The sequence below is a fragment of the Haliotis rubra genome, unplaced genomic scaffold (assembly GCF_003918875.1).
Source record: "Haliotis rubra isolate DU_JTF1 unplaced genomic scaffold, ASM391887v1 Scf891, whole genome shotgun sequence".
Lineage (NCBI taxonomy): Eukaryota > Metazoa > Mollusca > Gastropoda > Lepetellida > Haliotidae > Haliotis > Haliotis rubra.
The window spans coordinates 332,527-355,005 of NW_025767625.1; the positions used below are offsets into that span (position 1 = coordinate 332,527).

General features: G+C 41.1%; 1 protein-coding gene across 1 annotated transcript in view; it reads right to left on the reverse strand.

Annotated features, from left to right (window-relative positions):
- LOC124263634 (UPF0687 protein C20orf27 homolog) overlaps positions 1-22,479 on the reverse strand; it is a 43,601-nt gene that overhangs the window by 16,519 nt on the left and 4,603 nt on the right. The window contains exon 2 of the mRNA XM_046698282.1: positions 6,717-6,944. Within this exon, the coding sequence (XP_046554238.1) occupies positions 6,717-6,944 (228 nt within the window). The remainder of the gene's footprint in view (positions 1-6,716; positions 6,945-22,479) is intronic.

Genomic DNA, 22,479 nt, shown 5'->3' on the forward strand with positions numbered 1-22,479 from the left:
CTGCTCATAGAAAACATAATTGCTATGAAATCAGTGAAGATTGTCCACCCGACTGGTCAATAAGTGCCCTGGTACTGGACAAGGATAACAAAATCATTCCAATTACAAGTGAATGGAAATTACAGACTACCAGTCAGCATGATTATAGCTCAGTTATGTTGTATCTCAGGCATGTAATCAGCAGTACGAGGAAGTACCATACTTTAGGTAATGACAGTATTTGTACGCCATACACAGGCTGAATTTATCTATACAATTGACCCGGCAACAAACTTTTCCTCAAACCCTGTATCTATTCTTTACATACACAATACTGAACAATGAACTGAAATGCCCTTTATTGAAAGGTTACACAAATGTAAACCCCCATTCACTGTAAAATATGTGGCCATTAACTTGCCTCCATGTACAACAACCTTGTTTGCTTGCACATACACATCAAACAGACTGTACAATCCACACATGTCTGGTATACTGTAGGCATAGAATATGCTTCCATTATGGCAAACATAAGTTTTATTGATCCTTGTAACCAGTGATCCGTTCAGCCAACAGGGGTCAGCGAGTTAAAGACGTGGCTTGTGTTACCCGCGACGCACATATGTACTTGCCACAATGAACGTACCAACAATGCAGGTACATGTGTCCTCTTGCTTTGTCCTCCTCTCCAAGCAGTCAGTACTTCGTGTTCCCTGTCATCTGTACTGCGTTAGTTGGCAAGATTGAAAAGCTGTTCTCTCGACTCAAATGTTTGGCAAGTCATAATTGCCAAATGCATCACTGTCAGTTATTTGGTTGTGTTAAAGAGTTTAATGTAAAACAAAGTTGTATGTCATCAGACCCCTGCAGTTTATCTCATATTGGCCCACACTAAGCATATTGCTTTAATGATGATTTAACGGTTCCCCCGAAACCTTCTTTACATTAATGGGGGCGGTGGGGTAGCCTAATGGTTAAAGCGTTGGCTTGTCACGCCAAAGACCCGGGTTCGAATCCCCACATGGGCACAATGTGTGAAGCCCATTTCTGGTGTCCCCCGCCGTGATGTTGCTGGAATATTGCTAAAAGCGGAGTAAAACCAAACTCAGTCAGTCAGTCAGTCTTTACATTAATGGCTCATTTATGTATGAATGGTGTAACTAAAACTTTCATAAACCAAAATTCAAGGCAAATTAGTCAATGGGGGGATTAATTTCATGCTAATGCATCTTTAACAGTAAGTAAACTGAAAAAAATTGATTGCATTTTTGCTGTGACTGTTTGTTCTGCTAAAGACATTTTGACAATTTCTCATAAAGGGAAAAATAAATCAAATATTTCAGTGAAAGGTGAAAAATGAAACACTCTCTAAATGGCATCCAAAACAAACCCGGGGCATGGCTGAAAGTTAAAGGTGCAGTGGTGCCAAGAGTTTTCACTGGCTGATATGGGTGCCACATTTGTGTCTCTTGGGCATTGGGGTAGCCTAGTGGTTAAAGCGTTTGCTTGTCACGCCGAACACCCAGGTTCAATTCCCACCATGGATACAATGTGTGAAGCCCATTTCTGGTGTTCCCCACTGTGATATTGTTGCAATATTGCGAAAAGCAGCATAAAACTAAACTCACTCACTCACTCCCTTGTGATTCTTGGCCATTTTATATACCGTATATTACTGTAGATAAGCCGACCCCATAGATAACACGACCCCTTAACTTGACCCTTATAATCAGTATCAAAATGATATGTTTCGTACATAAGCTGATCCCCCGCAATGGGGTCCTAATCGCGGCAAACTCAGACCACAGACAACTGGCAGTTACCGATAATTATAACTTCGGTCCACATTATTCAAAGCATTCACAATCATATTGTGTCTACTCACACCTCAAACGGAAGTGTAGTTGACAGAAAATGGATAATTTATTTTGTTTCACTAAATATCATATATTGTAGGTGGATGATCACATATCAACAAACTGACTTGCTTATTTTACCCCATTCCATGTGCGTACAACTTCTGCTTACCATGTTCATGAGGGTACGGTTTTCACTCCAACCACGATAGCAATTTCACATCATATCATCAACAATCACAAATTGATTACCACCTCGTTTTCCACGGACTGCTAGTTTACAGCAACATCGGTTAAAACATGTGTTTATTTAAATGGCATGTATATTTCACCTCATTCCACGTGCGTACAACTTCCGCTTACCACGTTCATGAGGGTCCGTATAACGTTAGTTTTGATTATATATATTTTACATTTATAGAGCAAAAACTGTAATTAAAATAACACAATGCTAGGATATATTTCTTTGGGTTAAATAACATTTTTATGTATTATATTTTACTGATCACTGCATCAGAATTCATCCCGTTATATTATTGTGCTTGTTTTAACTAAATCACCAACGACCGGTAGATCACCGAGACACGTGTGCACAGCTGATTGCTATTTCCGGCTCAAGACAAATACACACAGTAATCTTCATCCCTGCAAATAATACAATGCCCAGCAAAAACAAATTAGAACTTAAAAGGTAAATAATCTTGTCTAGTGATGTTTAATTGCAAAATTGACGTCTTTACTGATGAAGTCATCTTCTCTTGCTTGTTTGTTCAAGCGAAGCGATACAATGTGGTTTTCTTACCCCTGGACATTTTTTTGACGAAAGTGTAACCCATAGATAAGCTGACCCCCTTCTACAGACTGCTTTTTTTGGTCCTCAAAATTTGGCTTATCTACGGTAATATACAGTACTGTTTCGGCTCTATCTGATGCTCCAACAATACATCGTTGAACATATGAAACAACCTCTGATTTTGACCTTGTGACCAATTAAAATAACAAATAACCATTGGTAGCTACCACTGACAACATGTTTGGGCATCATGAACCAGTTGTTTCACCTTGGCACTGTTCCACATAATGAACATCTGTCCGAGATTCCACACAGCAGTCAACTGAAACCATCGTCAGTGTTGTTGGGGCAGAAGTTGACAGCAGTTGTGGATATGGTAATAAAATGGATGAGCAGATTGAAAAAGGCTGCAATGACTTAACAAATCCAGGGCATAAGCAAGTAGCCCGATCACCATGATCACTGAAATTACACGTTAACAAGCATTGTCACTAAGGTGACATAATACCCCGCTACAAATTATCAAATCAAACTTAAAAAGTAATGAAAGTGAAGGTCGTAGTTTAAGATGAAGTTGAATGACAACAAACACATGACCAGTCAACCTCTCTTGATATCTTGCTCTGTAGTTGTTCAAACACACAAATATTTTCAAGACTCACTTTGACCTTGACATGAATGTCATGGTGTATGAAATATGCAAAAATAGTAATAAGAAACTGCTTATCAAAAAACATCCATGAGGAGTCCTGAAAGTCTATGAAGAAAATCCAGTGAACCGTTCTTGATATATCTTGCTGACAATCTTAACATGCAGGTAAACATGCTGAAATCTTCAAAGTGTCGCCGTGACCTTGAAAATTATGTACCGGTTCTTAAGATATTCCTATTTGTATGGACGTACGAACGGACAGACACAGCCTAAAACTATATCCATAACCTGTTATACCCCAGTGAGGAAAATCCCTCAGAGACGGATTTATGGAGTGGATGGTTTCGCCTGTCATCTTTCATCATCTGTTTCGTTCTAGTTCTGTTTTTCAGTTTAAATTTGATAAAAGTATTTGAGACTAAATAAGCCCAAAGGTATGTAATTCTGCAAAACTGCTATGCTGACTATATGCACCCTTTAAGGTGTGAAGCAATTTGAACCTTAAAGGGAACTGAACCTTTAACAGACAGGGGAGGTAACAAGTGAACCAGACGGGGAGTGAACCTATTGGTGACCCTGCCTCTAACATTCCTCAGCACTGCAGAAACCTACAAGTGTAACAACACCTGTTACATAGCATGTCTACAACTCTATATATAGGATCACAGCACATACTATATTTATCCCAGTCTGTGGATCAAGTGCATCCCATGTTAATATGAACTCTCTGGAGAGTATACAAGCAAAGCTGCCTGTGGGTGCTGGAGGGTTAACAGTCACATTGCCATCTCATCCTACCTGGTACCCAGTCACTGCTGGTGAACAGAGGCATATTTCAAATAAAGCCACTTGCCCATGACGACACAATGTGCTACAACTTGGTGGTGAAAGTCAGGACTGAAACCCTATAAACTCACACAAGCAAGGCAGTAAAACATTGTCCCAATCCAAAGATTTTCCACATCAACTTTGCTTAACTGTGCACGTGTGTTGTACACAAGACAATGTATTCAGGCTCACTTCTTCCAGATAACAGCATCACACGACGTGATGTTTAGCCAGCTGCCCCATCCCGGGGCCAACTCAGATATTCACATTTCAGAAGTACACATTTACATCTTGAGAAACAAGTAGGAACTGGAAGTGACCTTTGGAATAACAGTTGGAAAAAGTCTGTTTACATGCGATAAGCGGCCTGCACGATCAGTGAAGATTAATACAAATACATTGATCTCGCTACACAGCATACGTCGTCCATCTTGTAGGTGAGCATTCTTGCAGGAGAAATATCATACATTCTCAAGCTACTTAATGTCATATGAAAGACTCGTTATTTCAGTTGACCAAACCAGGCCATACATCCATGTCATGGTGGTGAGCATACACGCAGGAATTGTTGGTCACCTGATCTGAGTGCAATAATCAGCTTCTGTGTATCAAAACCATGGATCGTTATCATTGTTCTACATAGAGGGGCAGACACAGTGTTATCATTGCTGTACAGAGGGGGGCAGACATAGTGTTATCATTGCTGTACAGAGGGGGGCAGACATAGTGTTATCATTGCTGTACAGAGGGGGCAGACGTAGTGTTATCATTGCTGTACAGAGGGGGCAGACGTAGTGTTATCATTGCTGTACAGAGGGGGCAGACATAGTGTTATCATTGCTGTACAGAGGGGGGCAGACATAGTGTTATCATTGCTGTACAGAGGGGGCAGACATAGTGTTATCAGTGCTGTACAGAGGGGAAAGACATAGTGTTATCAGTGCTGTACAGAGGGGGCAGACATAGTGTTATCAGTGCTGTACAGAGGGGGGCAGACATAGTGTTATCAGTGCTGTACAGAGGGGGCAGACATAGTGTTATCATTGCTGTACAGAGGGGGCAGACATAGTGTTATCATTGCTGTACAGAGGGGGGCAGACGTAGTGTTATCATTGCTGTACAGAGAGGGGCAGACGTAGTGTTATCATTGCTGTAGAGAGGGGGCAGACGTAGTGTTATCAGTGCTGTACAGGAGGGCAGACATAGTGTTATCATTGCTGTACAGAGGGGGCAGATGTAGTGTTATCATTGCTGTACAGAGAGGGGCAGACATAGTGTTATCATTGCTGTACAGAGGGGCAGACGTAGTGTTATCAGTGCTGTACAGAGGGGGGCAGACATAGTGTTATCATTGCTGTACAGAGGGGCAGACATAGTGTTATCAGTGCTGTACAGAGGGGGGCAGACATAGTGTTATCAGTGCTGTACAGAGGGGGCAGACATAGTGTTATCAGTGCTGTACAGAGGGGGGCAGACATAGTGTTATCATTGCTGTACAGAGGGGCAGACATAGTGTTATCAGTGCTGTACAGAGGGGGCAAACATAGTGTTATCAGTGCTGTACAGAGGGGCAGACATAGTGTTATCATTGCTGTACAGAGAGGGGCAGATGTAGTGTTATCATTGCTGTAGAGAGGGGCAGACATAGTGTTATCATTGCAGTACAGAGAGGGCAGACGTAGTGTTATCATTGCTATAGAGAGGGGGCAGACGTAGTGTTATCATTGCTGTACAGAGGGGGCAGACATAGTGTTATCATTGCTGTACGGTGGGGGCAGATGTAGTGTTATCATTACTGTACAGAGGGGGCAGAGATAGTGTTATCATTGCTGTACAGAGGGGGCAGATGTAGTGTTATCATTGCTGTACAGAGAGGGGCAGACATAGTGTTATCATTACTGTACAGAGGGGCAGACACAGTGTTATCATTGCTGTACAGAGGGGGCAGGCGTAGTGTTATCAGTGCTGTACAGAAGGGGCAGACGTAGTGTTATCATTACTGTACAGAGGGGGGCAGACAGTGTTATTACTGTACAGAGGGGGCAGACGTAGTGTTATCATGACTGTACAGAGAGGGGCAGACATAGTGTTATCATTGCTGTACAGAGGGGGCAGACATAGTGTTATCAGTGCTGTACAGAGGGGGCAGACATAGTGTTATCGGTGCTGTACAGAAGGGGGCAGACGTAGTGTTATCATTACTGTACAGAGACCTGGGGCAGACAGTGTTATTACTGTACAGATGGGGCAAACGTAGGATCTCTGGTCTTCCTAGGGCTCCTTTTCAATTCAAATGGGTTTGTTTGTTACTATCAAAATTATATATATTCAGAGACTAAGCGTTAGTCTAGCTTGCATCCAACCCCCCAGTTTGATCAAAACTGTTTGAGGGCTGTGTTGGTCAAGGAGTGGAGTAAACCTTGTTTGTTTTTAATAACCTGAACATTCTGTGGCTAGTTCACTACAAACAAGAATTTCTGGAGGGTGGGACGTGTCACACTAATTACTGGATAACACTTCTACTACTGCTGAGAGTTCCTAAAAGATAGTGACTTTTCTAGCATCTGGACTAGGACTATATCACTGAGATAATGGTCACTCTGCTCACCATCCTCGGTCGGCTGATAGGTGTCCATCCTGACATGCAGATTCTGTAGAGGATCAGCTTCAATGTCCTCTCCCAGACTGTCTTTCACACAGAACGTCACCTGGTACAAGTGTCGGAACTGGAGGAAGCCGAGGTGCACTTCATACCTGTCTCCTTCACGGACGATCTGAATTTCACTGTCGTGGGTGACCACTTGTTCAGCTGGAAAGTGAACATGGCCGTTCCTCTCTGTAAAGAAGAACAACCTTTGATCAGCCTCGGAGAAAATCGATCATCAATAGCAGCAGCTTGGGGGATTATCAGGTAATATACCTTAACACAACATTATCTGTGGAGGATAAATTGGCATCGATAAGGAAATGAACATCACAGAGGGAGCATTTCAGACAGGTAACGAGCTGTGAGACTCGTGAAGGACAGAAGTAATGATGTCCTAAAGGGCAAGGTGACAATTGTCAACATCTCTCCCAGCAATAAGAACATTACTGCTCACCGTAATGACAGTAATAACATCTATCACCTGACCCGTCCAGTATCGTAGTATCACCCACACAAATAATCATGGATAATGGGCCATTGGAAGGTGGCATCACAAACCGGAGTATGTGTCGTCAACTTCAATAACCCTCTATAGTATGACAATTAATTTTCAAGACTAGCTCATCTATCCATTCCGTTCTCTCTGACATTATTCCTGCAATGTGATTAAATGGAACAATACCGTAGGTTTTAATTGTGATTTCTGATGTGAACAACTCTCAGTTACTATTCATCCTTGTTACCCTTCATCAAATATACCACTCAATATCTGATAGGAATACAAACATATTTCATATTGTCACATAACACAACTACTTATTAACTGTGTTTTAATGTTTAATTAACTAATACTGAATCTCCAATTTCAACATATCCCAGAAACCAGTTACATTCAGACCCGACTTGACACTTCCTATCTCTATCAAAATTGAGTAGTATAGCTGAAAATCATTTCGGACATCAATTCTCCCCACTGAACAAGATCAGGTTACAACACATTCATTACTTAGAATTTCCATTTGTTTCTCCAACTGAGTTGTTAACATGAATTGAAATTTAATGCCGATGTTTTTTGTTACCGTTAGCAGCGTTTGTAGCTGCTTTCACGTTTGAAACTTTCACAGGAGGTTGAACCTTTATTAAAACATCTTTTTTGGCCATAAATGAATATAGAATTGACTGACTTTTTATCACATCTCTACACACAGCAAGCCGTCAAGAAAATTAATTAAATTTAATGCTATTTCGCTAGGTCAAGACAATTGTAAGAAACAGGTGATGGCAGTCCTCATAGACTGGAAATATTTCAGGTCTACAATCTTGAACCATGTCCCATTGCTTCAAAAGGAATGATCCTGACAAGGAATGTAAACATTTTTATCTTTTCAAGCATTACCAGCTATAAACTTTGAGAAATTGTTAAATATGATTTCCACTTGTCATCTGAAAACTTTTGATCATACCCTTGGAATGATATTTCAAACAGAGGCTCTGACATTGGGTCATCGTAAACCGCTTTCTCATAAACCCTTGGCAACAAAAACATAAAATTTCATTACATCAGTCACATCAGTGATATGCTTCCCAAACAGCTCCAACAAATTCCCAGCATGAAAATGATGAACTCATGTACAAATGAGTTGATAGACCATAAGCTACATTAAGTGCTTCTCCACTCTATAAAATTCTTGTCTCACAAACATGCTGTACAGCTGTAAATTTAATGGACATGATATATTTCTGACATAAATATTTTTCCCTGGTAACATGCCAACAACATCGCTGACAACAACAACATTCCTGCAACCACCTGCACTGTGTATATATCCCAGGCAGATGTCTGCCGGCAGTTGTAGTATATCCACCACACAATTAGAGACCCTGGAAGAAAACCCACGTCTGCTCATCTGTGGGTAAATGTTCCCCATAGGATAGCACAAAACCTTCATCATGTGACGAGTTCCTCAGTCTCGGGAGCAGACGTACAATCTCTCTGAGATAACTGACTGTTACCAATGAATGCATAGCATTCCTTATCAATTTGTCTGATATGCCTGCAGGGCTGGGAGGTCAGACTGTGTTTTTGTTGATCCATCCATATCCGAATTGTGTTGACTGATGCTCATGCTGTCATTGACTGAATTGTCTGACTCGGTTATTTATAGAATCCTATTATCTAGCTAGAATATTGCTGACTGATATATACGACACATGCTGCTTCAGGTATGTCCAATACACCTACACACACTGTCTGGCCTCACGTCTGTAACATCTAAATAACAGATGTTCTTCACATATACTACTCACATTAAATGACGGACAATACAATTCTTTCATAATACTATACTTAAAATATAAACAATAGAAATTTGACAGAATTGAGATATTAATGCTCTGTTTTGTCAGTAATATGAAAGAAACAGTACTTGGATCAATTGGGACACATGAATATAATGGAATCTTGATAGCAAACCATGACAAATAATTCCCATATTCAGGACAGAATCCACACACAGTTTAAGGTACAAGGCTACAGCCCCTCTGACCGAAGCTGCATTGTTTTAACAGTGCTTGGGACACTAGCCCACTACATTATTACATTTCTCCAAGTATATCGCTGACAAACCTGGAAACATAATCATGTAGAAGTGGGTTTCAAGAACAACACCAGTTCCTGGCATGCCCAAGAACGCAACTTTGCACAGAGCCACTTTCATCACTATAGTTACTAGGCCCCCATAGCGTATCTGAGCATGCTGTGTGCACATGACAATCTGTCAGATCCTGAGCATGCTTTGTCCACATGACAATCTGTCAGATCCTGAGCGTGCTGTGAGCGTGCTGTGTGCACATGACAATCTGTCAGATCCTGAGCATGCTGTGCACACATGACAATCTGTCAGATCCTGAGCGTGCTGTGTGCACATGACAATCTGTCAGATCCTGAGCATGCTGTGTGCACATGACAATCTGTCAGATCCTGAGCGTGCTGTGTGCACATGACAATCTGTCAGATCCTGAGCGTGCTGAGCGCACATGACAATCTGTCAGATCCTGAGCATGCTGTGTGCGCTGTGTGCACATGACAATCTGTCAGATCCTGAGCGTGCTGTGTGCACATGACAATCTGTCAGATCCTGAGCGTGTTGTGTGCGCTGTGTGCACATGACAATCTGTCAGATCCTGAGCATGCTGTGTGCACATACCAATCTGTCAGATCCTGAGCGTGCTGTGTGCACATGACAATCTGTCAGATCCTGAGCGTGCTGTGTGCACATGACAATCTGCCAGATCCTGAGCGTGCTGTGTGCACATGACAATCTGTCAGATCCTGAGCGTGCTGTGTGCACATGACAATCTGTTAGATCCTGAGCGTGCTGTGTGCACATGACAATCTGTCAGATCCTGAGCATGCTGAGTGCACATGACAATCTGTCAGATCCTGAGCGTGCTGAACTCGCTGTGTGCACATGACAATCTGTCAGATCCTGAGTATGCTGTGCGAACATGACAATCTGTCAGCTCCTGAGCGTGCTGAGCATGCTGTGTGCACATGACAATCTGTCAGATCCTGAGCGCGTGCTACATTGCTAAAATGAGGTTTTCCAATTTGTCAAAATTTGAATAATGGTTGGCCACATTTTCAAATCTAAAGTGATAAACAAACTTGATTAGAAATGCTGACCATGGTTCAGAACCACAAAGCAATCATAACATTACGACCTGTCATACCTCTATAGTTTGTCATAGGCTTACCAATCCCGTAGCGCTACGAACACTTTGCAGATGGGGACCCAGAACACAAAACTTTAAGTGATGCTACTCAGCATCCCAGGAGGAGGAATCAATATATAACAAGTCTCCAGATTGGACACACTAACAAGACATATGGCCTTTTCCCATCCAAATAAGTGAATAACAACACCGTGGCTATTTTAATATTGATTTATCCCACAACATTACATGGATTGAGACTGATTGTTGATCACTCTAACATCATTCTGGTGCTCATGGGTACCGAATCTGTTCTGTCATGATGAAGATCCAGACCTGCTACCTCCAAGCTTCATTTTCAGCCAGACTCAAATGAAATGATGCTAAAAACACCAATTCAGTTAAACTGTATGGTTCTATTGTTGAAACAAGCAGGAAACCATTAGTTGTGTGCTTAGTGACTTTGTTGGCTGGCTCCACCAAAAGAATACTAGAAGTCGTACTTCACTAAAAAAGGTGTAATCCCCAAAATAACATGTTGATCATTAATGCTTGCTGCTGACCATAAACTGACCATACAGAAACTGGTAACTCCTGCCACCAAAGGTCTTCCCATCCAATATTTTACTCCTAAGGAAAAAATATACCCGTTACTACATAAAAGTCTTCAAATATAATTCAATATATCATGGCTTTGCTCATACACATCAGCAGTTTTGAACGTAGGTCTATATATGCCTGTCTCGGGATCATCATTTCATTGGTTGTTGAGCTCATGAGCAGGGCCTAGATTTTCGAAGCTCTCTTAGTGCTGAGACAGTCGTAAGTTAATGTTAATGTATGGCACTTACGACTATCTTATCGGTAAGAGATCTTCGAAAATCTAGGCCCAGAATCCTCCGTCAGCTGCTGATAACAGAGATAGAAGTGTTGATGTTATTTCCGAATGTCACTTCACGGCAAACAGGTCAGGGCAATAATCTTAACACAATGTTGATAAACTACTCCGGATACCGGAAGCTATCTGAAAGCTGGCTCACTGTTTTCTCAGATAATGTGCTACTTGAGTGTGAGACTGCCAGTAAGTGTTGAGGTGAGGCATAACGGTGCTAAATGTTGCATTTAAGATTATTGTATCTGCCATTAAGTGCTGTGTTTGGATCTGAGGAGGACTTTAAGATGGGTGACGGATTGTGTTTGAGAAGCAGGAGTCTGGCATATGGACAGGGAGTACATCTACATGTGGCATCCTAACCCTGAGTGTTTAGATAGCTACATTCCTCCCTCAAGTACTCACTTATCTGTGGCCTCCCGGACAACACTGCTTCCTGTAATCAGTACAGGACACTCAGGTTGGAGGAACTAGTCACTGCAGCCAGTCTCCATGAAGCCATATTGACCACCTGATCCCCAATCTAGTAAAGGCAGGTCCACTACTTTCATCCTTCACGTCAAGACTACCATGGCCCTTAATACCTATAAAACAGTGTAAGCCATATAGCCCACCTAGTCTAGTGGATTCAGCCAGTCTCCATGAAGCCATATTCACCACCTGATCCCTAATCTACAGCTTGTTCAGCTTGACCTGATCAAGTGAATACTAATGTATTGCGTGACGGTGTCACAACCGAATGGGTCTGTTATTGTGAAGGGGTGCACCTTTGTCAGTTGATTGTCAACATGTCCGAACAGCCGAGACAAGGTCGCCGTTTGACATCTCAGTGACGAGAAATCGTCAGCACTGTCCTAAGTTTCTTTAAAAAAGCAGCTACAGATGGTTTAATGTTGCCGAATCGAGCTTTAAGAATCCATATGTGCATGTTTTGCACGAACGCAACATCAATTACATTCTCTGCTCCCCTATTTAATGAAGTTAACTCGACCAGCCGTTTGTGCCATTTGACCTCCCGGGTCATGCATATGTAGAGCAGCTCAGGTCAAGCTGAACAAGCTGTAGTAAAAGCAGGTCCACTACTTTCATCCTTCATGTCGAGAAGATCATGGCCTTTAATACCTATAAAACAGTGGAAGCTATATTGACCACCTGATACCTAGTCTAGTGGATTCAGCCAGTCTCCATGAAGCCATATTGACCACCTGATACCCAGTCTAGTGGGTTCAGCCAGTCTCCATGGAGCCATATTGACCACCTGATACCCAGTCTAGTGGGTTCAGACAGTCTCCATGAAGCCATATTGACCACCTGATACCAAGTCTAGTGGGTTCAGCCAGTATCCATGGAGCCATATTGACCACCTGATACCCAGTCTAGTGGGTTCAGACAGACTCCATGAAGCTATATTGACCACCTGATACCCAGTCTAGTGGGTTCAGCCAGTCTCCATGGAGCCATATTGACCACCTGATACCCAGTCTAGTGGGTTCAGACAGTCTCCATGAAGCCATATTGACCACCTGATACCCAGTCTAGTGGGTTCAGCCAGTCTCCATGAAGCCATATTGACCACCTGATACCCAGTCTAGTGGGTTCAGCCAGTCTCCATGAAGCCATATTGACCACCTGATACCCAGTCTAGTGGGTGCAGCCAGTCTCCATGAAGCCATATTGACCACCTGATCCCCAGTCTAGTGGGTTCAGCCAGTCTCCATGAAGCCATATTGACCACCTGATCCCCAGTCTAGTGGGTTCAGCCAGTCTCCATGAAGCCATATTGACCACCTGATACCCAGTCTAGTGGGTTCAGCCAGTCTCCATGAAGCCATATTGACCACCTGATCCCCAGTCTAGTGGGTTCAGCCAGTCTCCATGGAGCCATATTGACCACCTGATCCCCAGTCTAGTGGGTTCAGCCAGTCTCCATAAAGCCATATTGACCACCTGATCCCTAGTCTAGTGGGTTCAGCCAGTCTCCATGAAGCCATATTGACCACCTGATACCCAGTCTAGTGGGTTCAGCCAGTCTCCATGAAGCCATATTGACCACCTGATCCCTAGTCTAGTGGGTTCAGCCAGTCTCCATGAAGCCATATTGACCACCTGATACCCAGTCTAGTGGGTTCAGCCAGTCTCCATGAAGCCATATTGACCACCTGATACCAAGTCTAGTGGGTGCAGCCAGTCTCCATGAAGCCATATTGACCACCTGATACCCAGTCTAGTGGATTCAGACAGTCTCCATGAAGCCATATTGACCACCTGATCCCCAGTCTAGTGGATTCAGCCAGTCTCCATGAAGCCATATTGACCACCTGATCCCTAGTCTAGTGGGTTCAGCCAGTCTCCATGAAGCCATATTGACCACCTGATACCCAGTCTAGTGGGTTCAGCCAGTCTCCATGAAGCCATATTGACCACCTGATCCCCAGTCTAGTGGGTTCAGCCAGTCTCCATGAAGCCATATTGACCACCTGATACCCAGTCTAGTGGATTCAGCCAGTCTCCATGAAGCCATATTGACCACCTGATACCCAGTCTAGTGGATTCAGCCAGTCTCCATGAAGCCGTATTGACCACCTGATACCCAGTCTAGTGGATTCAGCCAGTCTCCATGAAGCCATATTGACCACCTGATCCCTAGTCTAGTGGGTTCAGCCAGTCTCCATGAAGCCATATTGACCACCTGATACCCAGTCTAGTGGATTCAGCCCGTCTCCATGAAGCCATATTGACCACCTGATACCCAGTCTAGTGGGTTCAGCCCCTACTCATATCTACCATGTCTTGACCATTACAGGCCTTCAAAACATGAACCATACTGACCCCACGTGATTACATCCAAGGTCTGTTGTCATGACTACTGTATCTGTATGACCAATCAAAGTAATAATGGAACCATATTGACCACCCGATACCCAATTTCATGAAAGCAGTCAGCAACCTGCATAATGAATATTGAGGTTGTTATAACTCATCAGGGTGGTACTAGCTAGTAGGAGCCATTTTGACAGAACAATAGCCATTCTCCAAGAAATCAACAACCATAGGCATCCAGCATGTCATCACTAAAACCCAGCAAGGTGACATTGGTAGTACCATACTGGCCACCCAATACCCAGTTTGGCTAGCTCTTATAACAAGCTATGTGTACTTGGGAAACATTCCACCATTGAACCAAATACCGACTACAAACAGTGAATGGTTTGGTCTGTTCTTAGTGCAAGCAAGAAACCCGCCTTGTCTAAAAGTAGTAATATTTTTGTCCAAGATATTTTTATGGATTAAACTTCTTTTTAATTTCTCTCACGACGTTTCGAGACCATTCCAGGTCCCTTCATCAGGTGAACTGATGCTGAGTTCTAAACTTCTAAATGCCACTGAAAGACAGTAATATTTTTGTCTTTTCAAAAACATTTCTTGACATACCGTATATGACCGACTATAAGTCGGATCCGACTATAAGTCGGGCCCCTTTCTCAACCCTCTAAATTCTTGCCAAAACCATGTAACTCAAGTATAAGTCGGCCCCTTTCCCCGTACGTATTGGTATTGGGTATATCAATGTCGTGACTGTTCAACACTGTAACATGACGAACGTAAACACGCGTTTGTTTTGTTTTGATATTTACTGTTTCATACTAGCGGAACACTTTGAATATGGCATAATAAAACATCCAATATAAATTGTTGGCTTACTGTGTGTGTTATCTTTTGTAACAGCGTGTTCTTTTGCCAGCTTGGCGAACGGGAAGTTCAAGATACCTTAAACTTGTTTATTTTGAGAGCAGATTTCTGATTGGCTAATGATAAAATGAAAGGCCAATCATTTATTTCATGCACACAAAAAATGAAAATGGACAAACTTAATATGAAAAGTCAGAAGGCAAAAAAACAATGCATCTGAATTTTAGTCTGTCCATAAAAAAAATTTCAATCAACAAAATATCTATCCACAACATGACACAATGCCACGACATTATTAAAATGGTTGAAGGCAAATGAAGCTTGAAAAAAACAGATAATAACAACCTGTTGATGTAAATAAATACTCGTATAATGCTTGGGGTAAACATTTTTATCCACGATGTCCAGGACGGCTGTTACCATGGTGTTTAGATAAGTTTCATAAGGACATCCTTGTACATTATTACAAAAAATGATCAACTTTTGGACACCATGGATAAAACTATTTCCATGTGCTAGAAAACAAGCTGATCTGAATTCCAGAAGGCCATCCTGGGGCCTTCCAGGGCCTAGATTTTCGAAGCTCTCTTAGAGCTAAGATAGTCGTAAGTGCCATTCATTAACATTAACTTACGACTATCTTAGCGCTAAGAGAGCTTCGAAACTCTAGGCCCAGGACCATAACTGATAATCCCCAGTACCACACAGACCCAGTTACACCTGTGTACCACAACGCCTATTTGCACTCTGTAGTGAATTATATTGGCATGTTTGGAGATTACATAGTATAAATATTGGATACCTGGATATCATAACATGGCGTCCTTCATAACAGACTGTCAGAAAAGTCATTGTTGTTAATGTTGTTCCAATCATCCGTGAAGTACGTACCTTATAGCATATAAAGCATTACTAGATCAATATTACAAAACAGGGAAATTTTAAGTGAAAACAACTGTAGAAAATTGTAACATTATTGAAACATCTCTCTCTTTCTCTCTCCCACCTCCACTTAACCCCCTCATACCCACACACACTCCCAAAACACCCGCCTACATTCATGCACCTGAACCACACACGCATACACACACCATCATACATCCAAACTACTCACACAGACACACACGCATACACACACCATCATACATCCAAACTACTCACACAGACACACACACACACACACACACCATCATACATCCAAACTACTCACACAGACACACACACACACACACACACCATCATACATCCAAACTACTCACACACAGACACACACCATCATACATCCAAACTACTCACATAAACACACACAGACACAGACACACACACAAACACACACACACACACCTACCTACCTATACATGCCTGGTAGCACATGTTGGGCAATCAGATACCACTTAATGATCTAATGGACAAGACAGCCTTCAGAATCTGTCAGACAGCTCTTGACAGATCTGTCTCTCCCATGGCACATGTACTTAGTGGGAATCTGGTTCCGTGTTTTCAGACATTTATCTACTGATGCTAAGTGAACATAATCTAAAGACTGATTATAATTGATGATAGATCTGCTGCTTAATTCCAATGAAAAGATCAATCAATAATAAAAAAATGAATGATCAAAGAGAAAAATATTCTTTATTGAAAATGATGGCATGTTCTTTGATCAGAAAATAATTACTGACTTACATTCACCATCAATGTACAAACAAACACATATTTGGAAAAAATATTTTAAAATGTCCTAGTTTATCCCCTTAATGCTGAGAAGTCAGGGAAATAACAAGTACCATCGTATAACGTCCTGGTCGACCTTCTGCTCTCTGAGACAATACTTGAATGGTAGAACAGAAGCTGTCACTTGTGTCAGTCTGACATATGCCAACATGGAATCTAACACTAGTAACAGACTTCAGAAACCACAACATTTTAGAACTGACTTGAATTTATTTTACATTTATGGAGGCATAAACATGAAAACTGGTATGCAAAAAGTGAGTCTTTATCTTGAGAAAAGTAACTGGTTCTGCTGTCATTATCATAGACACATGATTTGTGACCCAAGAACCATGAACGAGGAGGATAAAAAATGTTGAAACCAGATTTTAAAAGTTGAAACCAGATTTAGAAAGTTAAAACCTTTAAGTGCCTGGCTTTAAGCTAACATAATGAATAATCTAAATGTTTTGGTTTACGAGTTTTGAGGATATCTCTAAGGAAATATAGTGCAATATATAAATGGCCTGGGGGTTTTCAGTCCAAAATCATCATCGGCTCTCTGAGAGAACACAAACTGATAACTTCAAATTAGAAACTTCAATCTTCTGGAGAAACTTGCAAGCATGTGCTGTTAAACAACATCACTGCCAGTTTGTAAAAAACATGTTTACTGCAGGATGCTTTTCATAAGAAACTCTTTTGCCTTGCTATCTCCATAAGAATGATATAAAATATGTACTTTCAGGTTTAATGACATTCCAGTTTGGAAAAACAAGTATTACATGGCATGGCATCTTAAAGTAGACCATTAAAGATTAATATCAACATAGGAATCCAGTGCTCAGGCACTGTAGCTCATCGTGGTATGGAGTTGATAGTTTAAAATGTCAACAATGACAGCCACTTCAAAGCAGTTCCCTTCAAGAACAATTCAAATACACCTGTGAAGATCCGGGTTAGAATTGGTCTTCAGTAACCATACTTGATTTAAAAGATGACTAACGGGATCGGGTGGTCAGGCTCACTGACTTGGTTGACACACGTCATCGTATTCATATTGCGTAGATCAATGCTCGTGCTGTTGATCCCTGGAATGTCTGGCCCAGACTTGATTATTTACAGACCACCGCCATATAACTGGAATATTGCTGAGTGCAGCGTTAAACATCAACCAACCAACCAACCAACCAACCAACCAACCAACCAACTAATGAAATACTTCCTGCATAAAACCGATAACACAAGTATTGTAAAATAGGACACAGGATCGTACTATGTACCAAAATTTAAGTACTGTTTTCATGATTGTAGAACATTGTTGCAATACAGCTAATTTTACTTTTAAAAAATCTATGTTCTGAGCACCATAAATGTTCTTTGGAGAAAATAATTTGTAATGACACATAATCTTCCATAATTATTCACAAAACCAGAAAAAGAGGTAATACTGAAATTAAGATTCTTGAACAAATTATGGCATAAAACGAAAGCATGAACAAAGTGTTTCTTGGTTTTAAAGCCATTGTTGAAATCTCTATTTGACTTCTTTTGAAGAGCATACAGTGCATTAAGTATATTCACATGGTTCTAATTTTCCATGTGTGTCTTGCCCATTACATCATTGTTGAAACATTTATCAAATTGTAAGTTTATCTCGACACCACAGACTTGTTTTGACTGTCCCGTCATGATATTAAACCATTGGAACTAGAATACACTCTGCTTGAGCAAAAAATTTCACACCCCGATTGTATAAATGTAGTGTATAAAACATAGGTCGTCCCATCGTCCTTCATGATCTGATATTTTTTAACGAAGGAAGGTATTTTGGTCTTCATGTAAAATCATAAGAGCTAATACAAGTTCACAAGGAATTCTGACGTCCACTTCACTTACACTATCAGGTAACATGATTGCCTGGTTAAAACAGCAACAGATCAAAGGATGTTATTTCAAAAGTTTCACTGGGTTTTAATTTGAAGGCAAAAAGTACTAAATAGTGATACTTGGTTGCGTATTTGAACTAATGGAGTGTTTTTATGATTTGTTGCTTAACACATCATTCCGCATGACTGGAGATACAGGACGGCAGCCTTGAATAATCCAATCAATAAGCAGCCACAGTCAATCCAGTGATTGTGGAAAACGATCACTTCTATCGGGATATAATGACATACAATCAGTCACATCACTGAGTCCGACAACCCAATCCACCTGGGTGCTGTTGTACAAAGCGGTCTTAACGCTAAGGTGATTGTAACTCCCATACCTTAAAATAGACAGAGTGCTGCGTAAAAATAAACTCACTCACTCACTTAGCGCTAAGGTTGTTTTGTACAACGGCACCCCGGTCACAATTTATGATTAACCAGGGCTGACAGAGATCAGGTCCAACCTGTGAATCACAGAGGCTGTAAAGAAAAGGCTCAGCATGTTGTAACCACTTGGGACATTGTTGAATGAACAAATGCACTCTGCGGAAGTATTGATAGATGTCAGTTGGGACAAATTTTTCATGGGGTAAGCAATGTGAGCGAGGCAGTTAGTTGTTTTTCCATTTTGACATCCAGTACCCACAAACTAAACACAGTTTTACCCAGCCATCGCACTTCCCAATACTGAACATCCATTGTGGCACCTCATACCAATAAATAACATGTAAGTTCAGCCTGGCATTGCACAGCCCAATACTGAACATCAGCGTGAATGTTTTCACCTAATGCAGATGACAGGCACAGTTAACTGCCAACATCTACAGAAGGCAGTCAGGTTCAGCAGCAGCAGCCAGCCAACCCACTTACTGGCAAAATGATCACACATGTCCAATATGCATGGCTCTGATCATCACTTCATCACATAAGAGACGCACAGCATACATTTCAGGAATTTGTCTAGAATTTCAAACTAGGGGTGGCAAACTGGGCAGAAAAAGTCAATTTGTTACCAAAAAATGGGATTTTCACAAGTGAATTTGTTAGAAAACATTTAACACTGAATTCAGTGAAAACAGGGTTCAAAATACCCCATATATTAGCGTGCCATGGCACGGTAAATACTGAAATGACACGGCTAAAAAAGATTTCACTGCCCTTATGACACACCTCATTTTTTTTAGACATAGCTCACATTTAGTCAATTAATACCCCAAACAATTATTTTTCTAAAAATTGAATGATGCCATACATATTTGAATGCTCATAAACCCATTTCTTTATTTAACATAATAACAATAAATTTCAAATGACCATCATCATTGTCATTTATTCTAAAAACATGTGGGCACACTTGATTTCTGAAAGGCATACCTAAAATATTTGTCTGGTGCCCTAAGGCACACTTAGAAAAAAGAGTATTTCTATCCCTGGAAATAATGCATTGAAACTTCTTCAGCTTCTTTCTTGGTCCAGACGGAAACTCCAGGTAGTTTCCTTGTTTCAGTGAACCTTCTATAAATCTATAACAAGACAGATCTACCAACATTCACACTCCATTTATTTCAGAAAACCATTTTCAAGGAGAGTCCAAAAATTAAAAAGATCTTTAAAAACTGCTCTTTAGGATTTCAAATCCTTTGTCTGAAGCAATGATAATGTGGGACATTCTGCTGCAAAACTGGTCCAGTCATGCACATACATTCATAGTACTGGAGAGAGTCTCCCAGTCAACAGAACATGCTCCTCCCAACTGGTTTTTTAAGTCAACAACATTAAATGCATACAATGTCTCTTAAAACTGACAACTTTCAAAACATATGAGATGGTATATCTAACAGTCCTGTAACCAGGTAACCATGGTAACCGGACTCTCTTTCATTTTGCAATGAAATATTTATCTTCAGTCTGTCTTATTCTCAAACATTGGCCTGGGACAGTAAAATTATCAGAATATCTAACCCCTCTTTCTGACCTAGCCAGGGAACCTGCTATAGATAGTTGGACACACAGTATCCATTTGGAATAGTTTTATCTGACTCCAGGTACAACGATCTTGTCACAATAAGTATGACTGAGTTTATATTCAATTCAACATATGAACGTCAGAAAAACTGTGCACATTAGCAATTTGAAGTGGAACCATGAAGATTTCTTGTTATGGTCAACAGCACAAAACACAAGTAGTCATCTGTAGTCGTGTTGGTGCCAAGGTCATATTCAGAACCAGAGTTACCGAGTTACTCATCCCGGCCCTCATTTCCACTCACTGCACAATGTCCTTCAGCTATCATTACCATGACTATAACTCAGCCTTTATCATTGTCCATCCTGGATAGTGTCAAAATGAAAGGAAACTTGATGAGCCTGAACTTCTACACCCTGTGTCATGTCTGGTTAGAAATGTTACCCAGCAACCCATGCAACAAGCCCTCAAATTGGCGATTTGGTGATTTGATGGCATGTCAATATACATGGCTCATTGCTCATGACATCAATCACTGGATTGTCTGGTCCAGATGTAACGATTTACAAGTGGCACACATAGCTTCATTACTGAAGAAAGTGACCTCACACAACACAAACACACACACAAATGTCTCTAAGCCCTGGAGATGCCTTTAACATACCGCAGACTCAAGCCAGCGGGCTGGGCCAATTATCCGTCATTATCAGTGGGCAACATGACTTAGCTGGGCATCTATATCATACACTGTGTCCCTGAAGCCGCCCTACTTCTTCTGGAGCATCGAGTTCAATTAATACATTAGGCATGTACAAGATAAACAGATTATTCACCAATATTGCTAAAACCATTCCCATGACAACAAACAGGAAAAGCCCTTTCTTACTAGAAAGGTATAACAAGCACCCAATTATTTCAAATCTCTAGTATTTCATCAGAGCTTAAATATTCTTTGTATTGTATATTATTTGTCATAATTATAAATGATAAGTGGTTTGTTACTTAGATGAAATAAATAACCATCACATACATCTATTTTTGCCATCATTTTCTTTCAAATATTGAAAAAATATCTATTACAATCATAACTAGTATGTATAAGGTATCTATTGTATAGATGTATAACCTTTTACTATAATACACTTTAAAAAAACATGTTAATATTATTTTTTGATATGGGGCCCTTTTGACTAGGGGTTTGCGTCCCTTTTGACTTTCTTGTGGCCCTTTTGACATTTTTGTTTTGGGGCCCTTTTGTCATGCGGCCCTTTTGACTAGGGGTTTGCGGCCCTTTTGACTTTCTTGTGGCCCTTTTGACATTTTTGTTTTGGGGCCCTTTTGTCATGCGGCCCTTTTGACTAGGGCTTTGAGGCCCATTAGACTTTTCCGTTTTGGGGCCCTTTTGTCATTCAGCCCTTTTCACTTGGACCCTGTGTGCACAACTTACATCACATTCACTGCAAATTTTCTTTTGTCAACGTGCACCACACCCTTGTAACCATGGTAACATGGTCTGTGTTGCAATCCCACAACTAAATTATTTCCTTATCTGCCCAACCTTTACTGTAATGCTATAGCCGTAAATTAGTGAGTTTAGTTTTACTGCACTTTTAGCAATATTACAGCAATATCACGATGGGCTTCAGCTTCACACATTGTACCCATATGGGGAACCAAACCCTGGTCTTCAGCACAACCACACTGTAACCTTTGGGCTACCCTACTGCCCCTGCCCTAAATGAAGCAAGTCTAGATTCTAGATTCAGGTTAGACTGCATGCAGAGAGGACTGAGCTTGGAATGAGGAACAATAAAT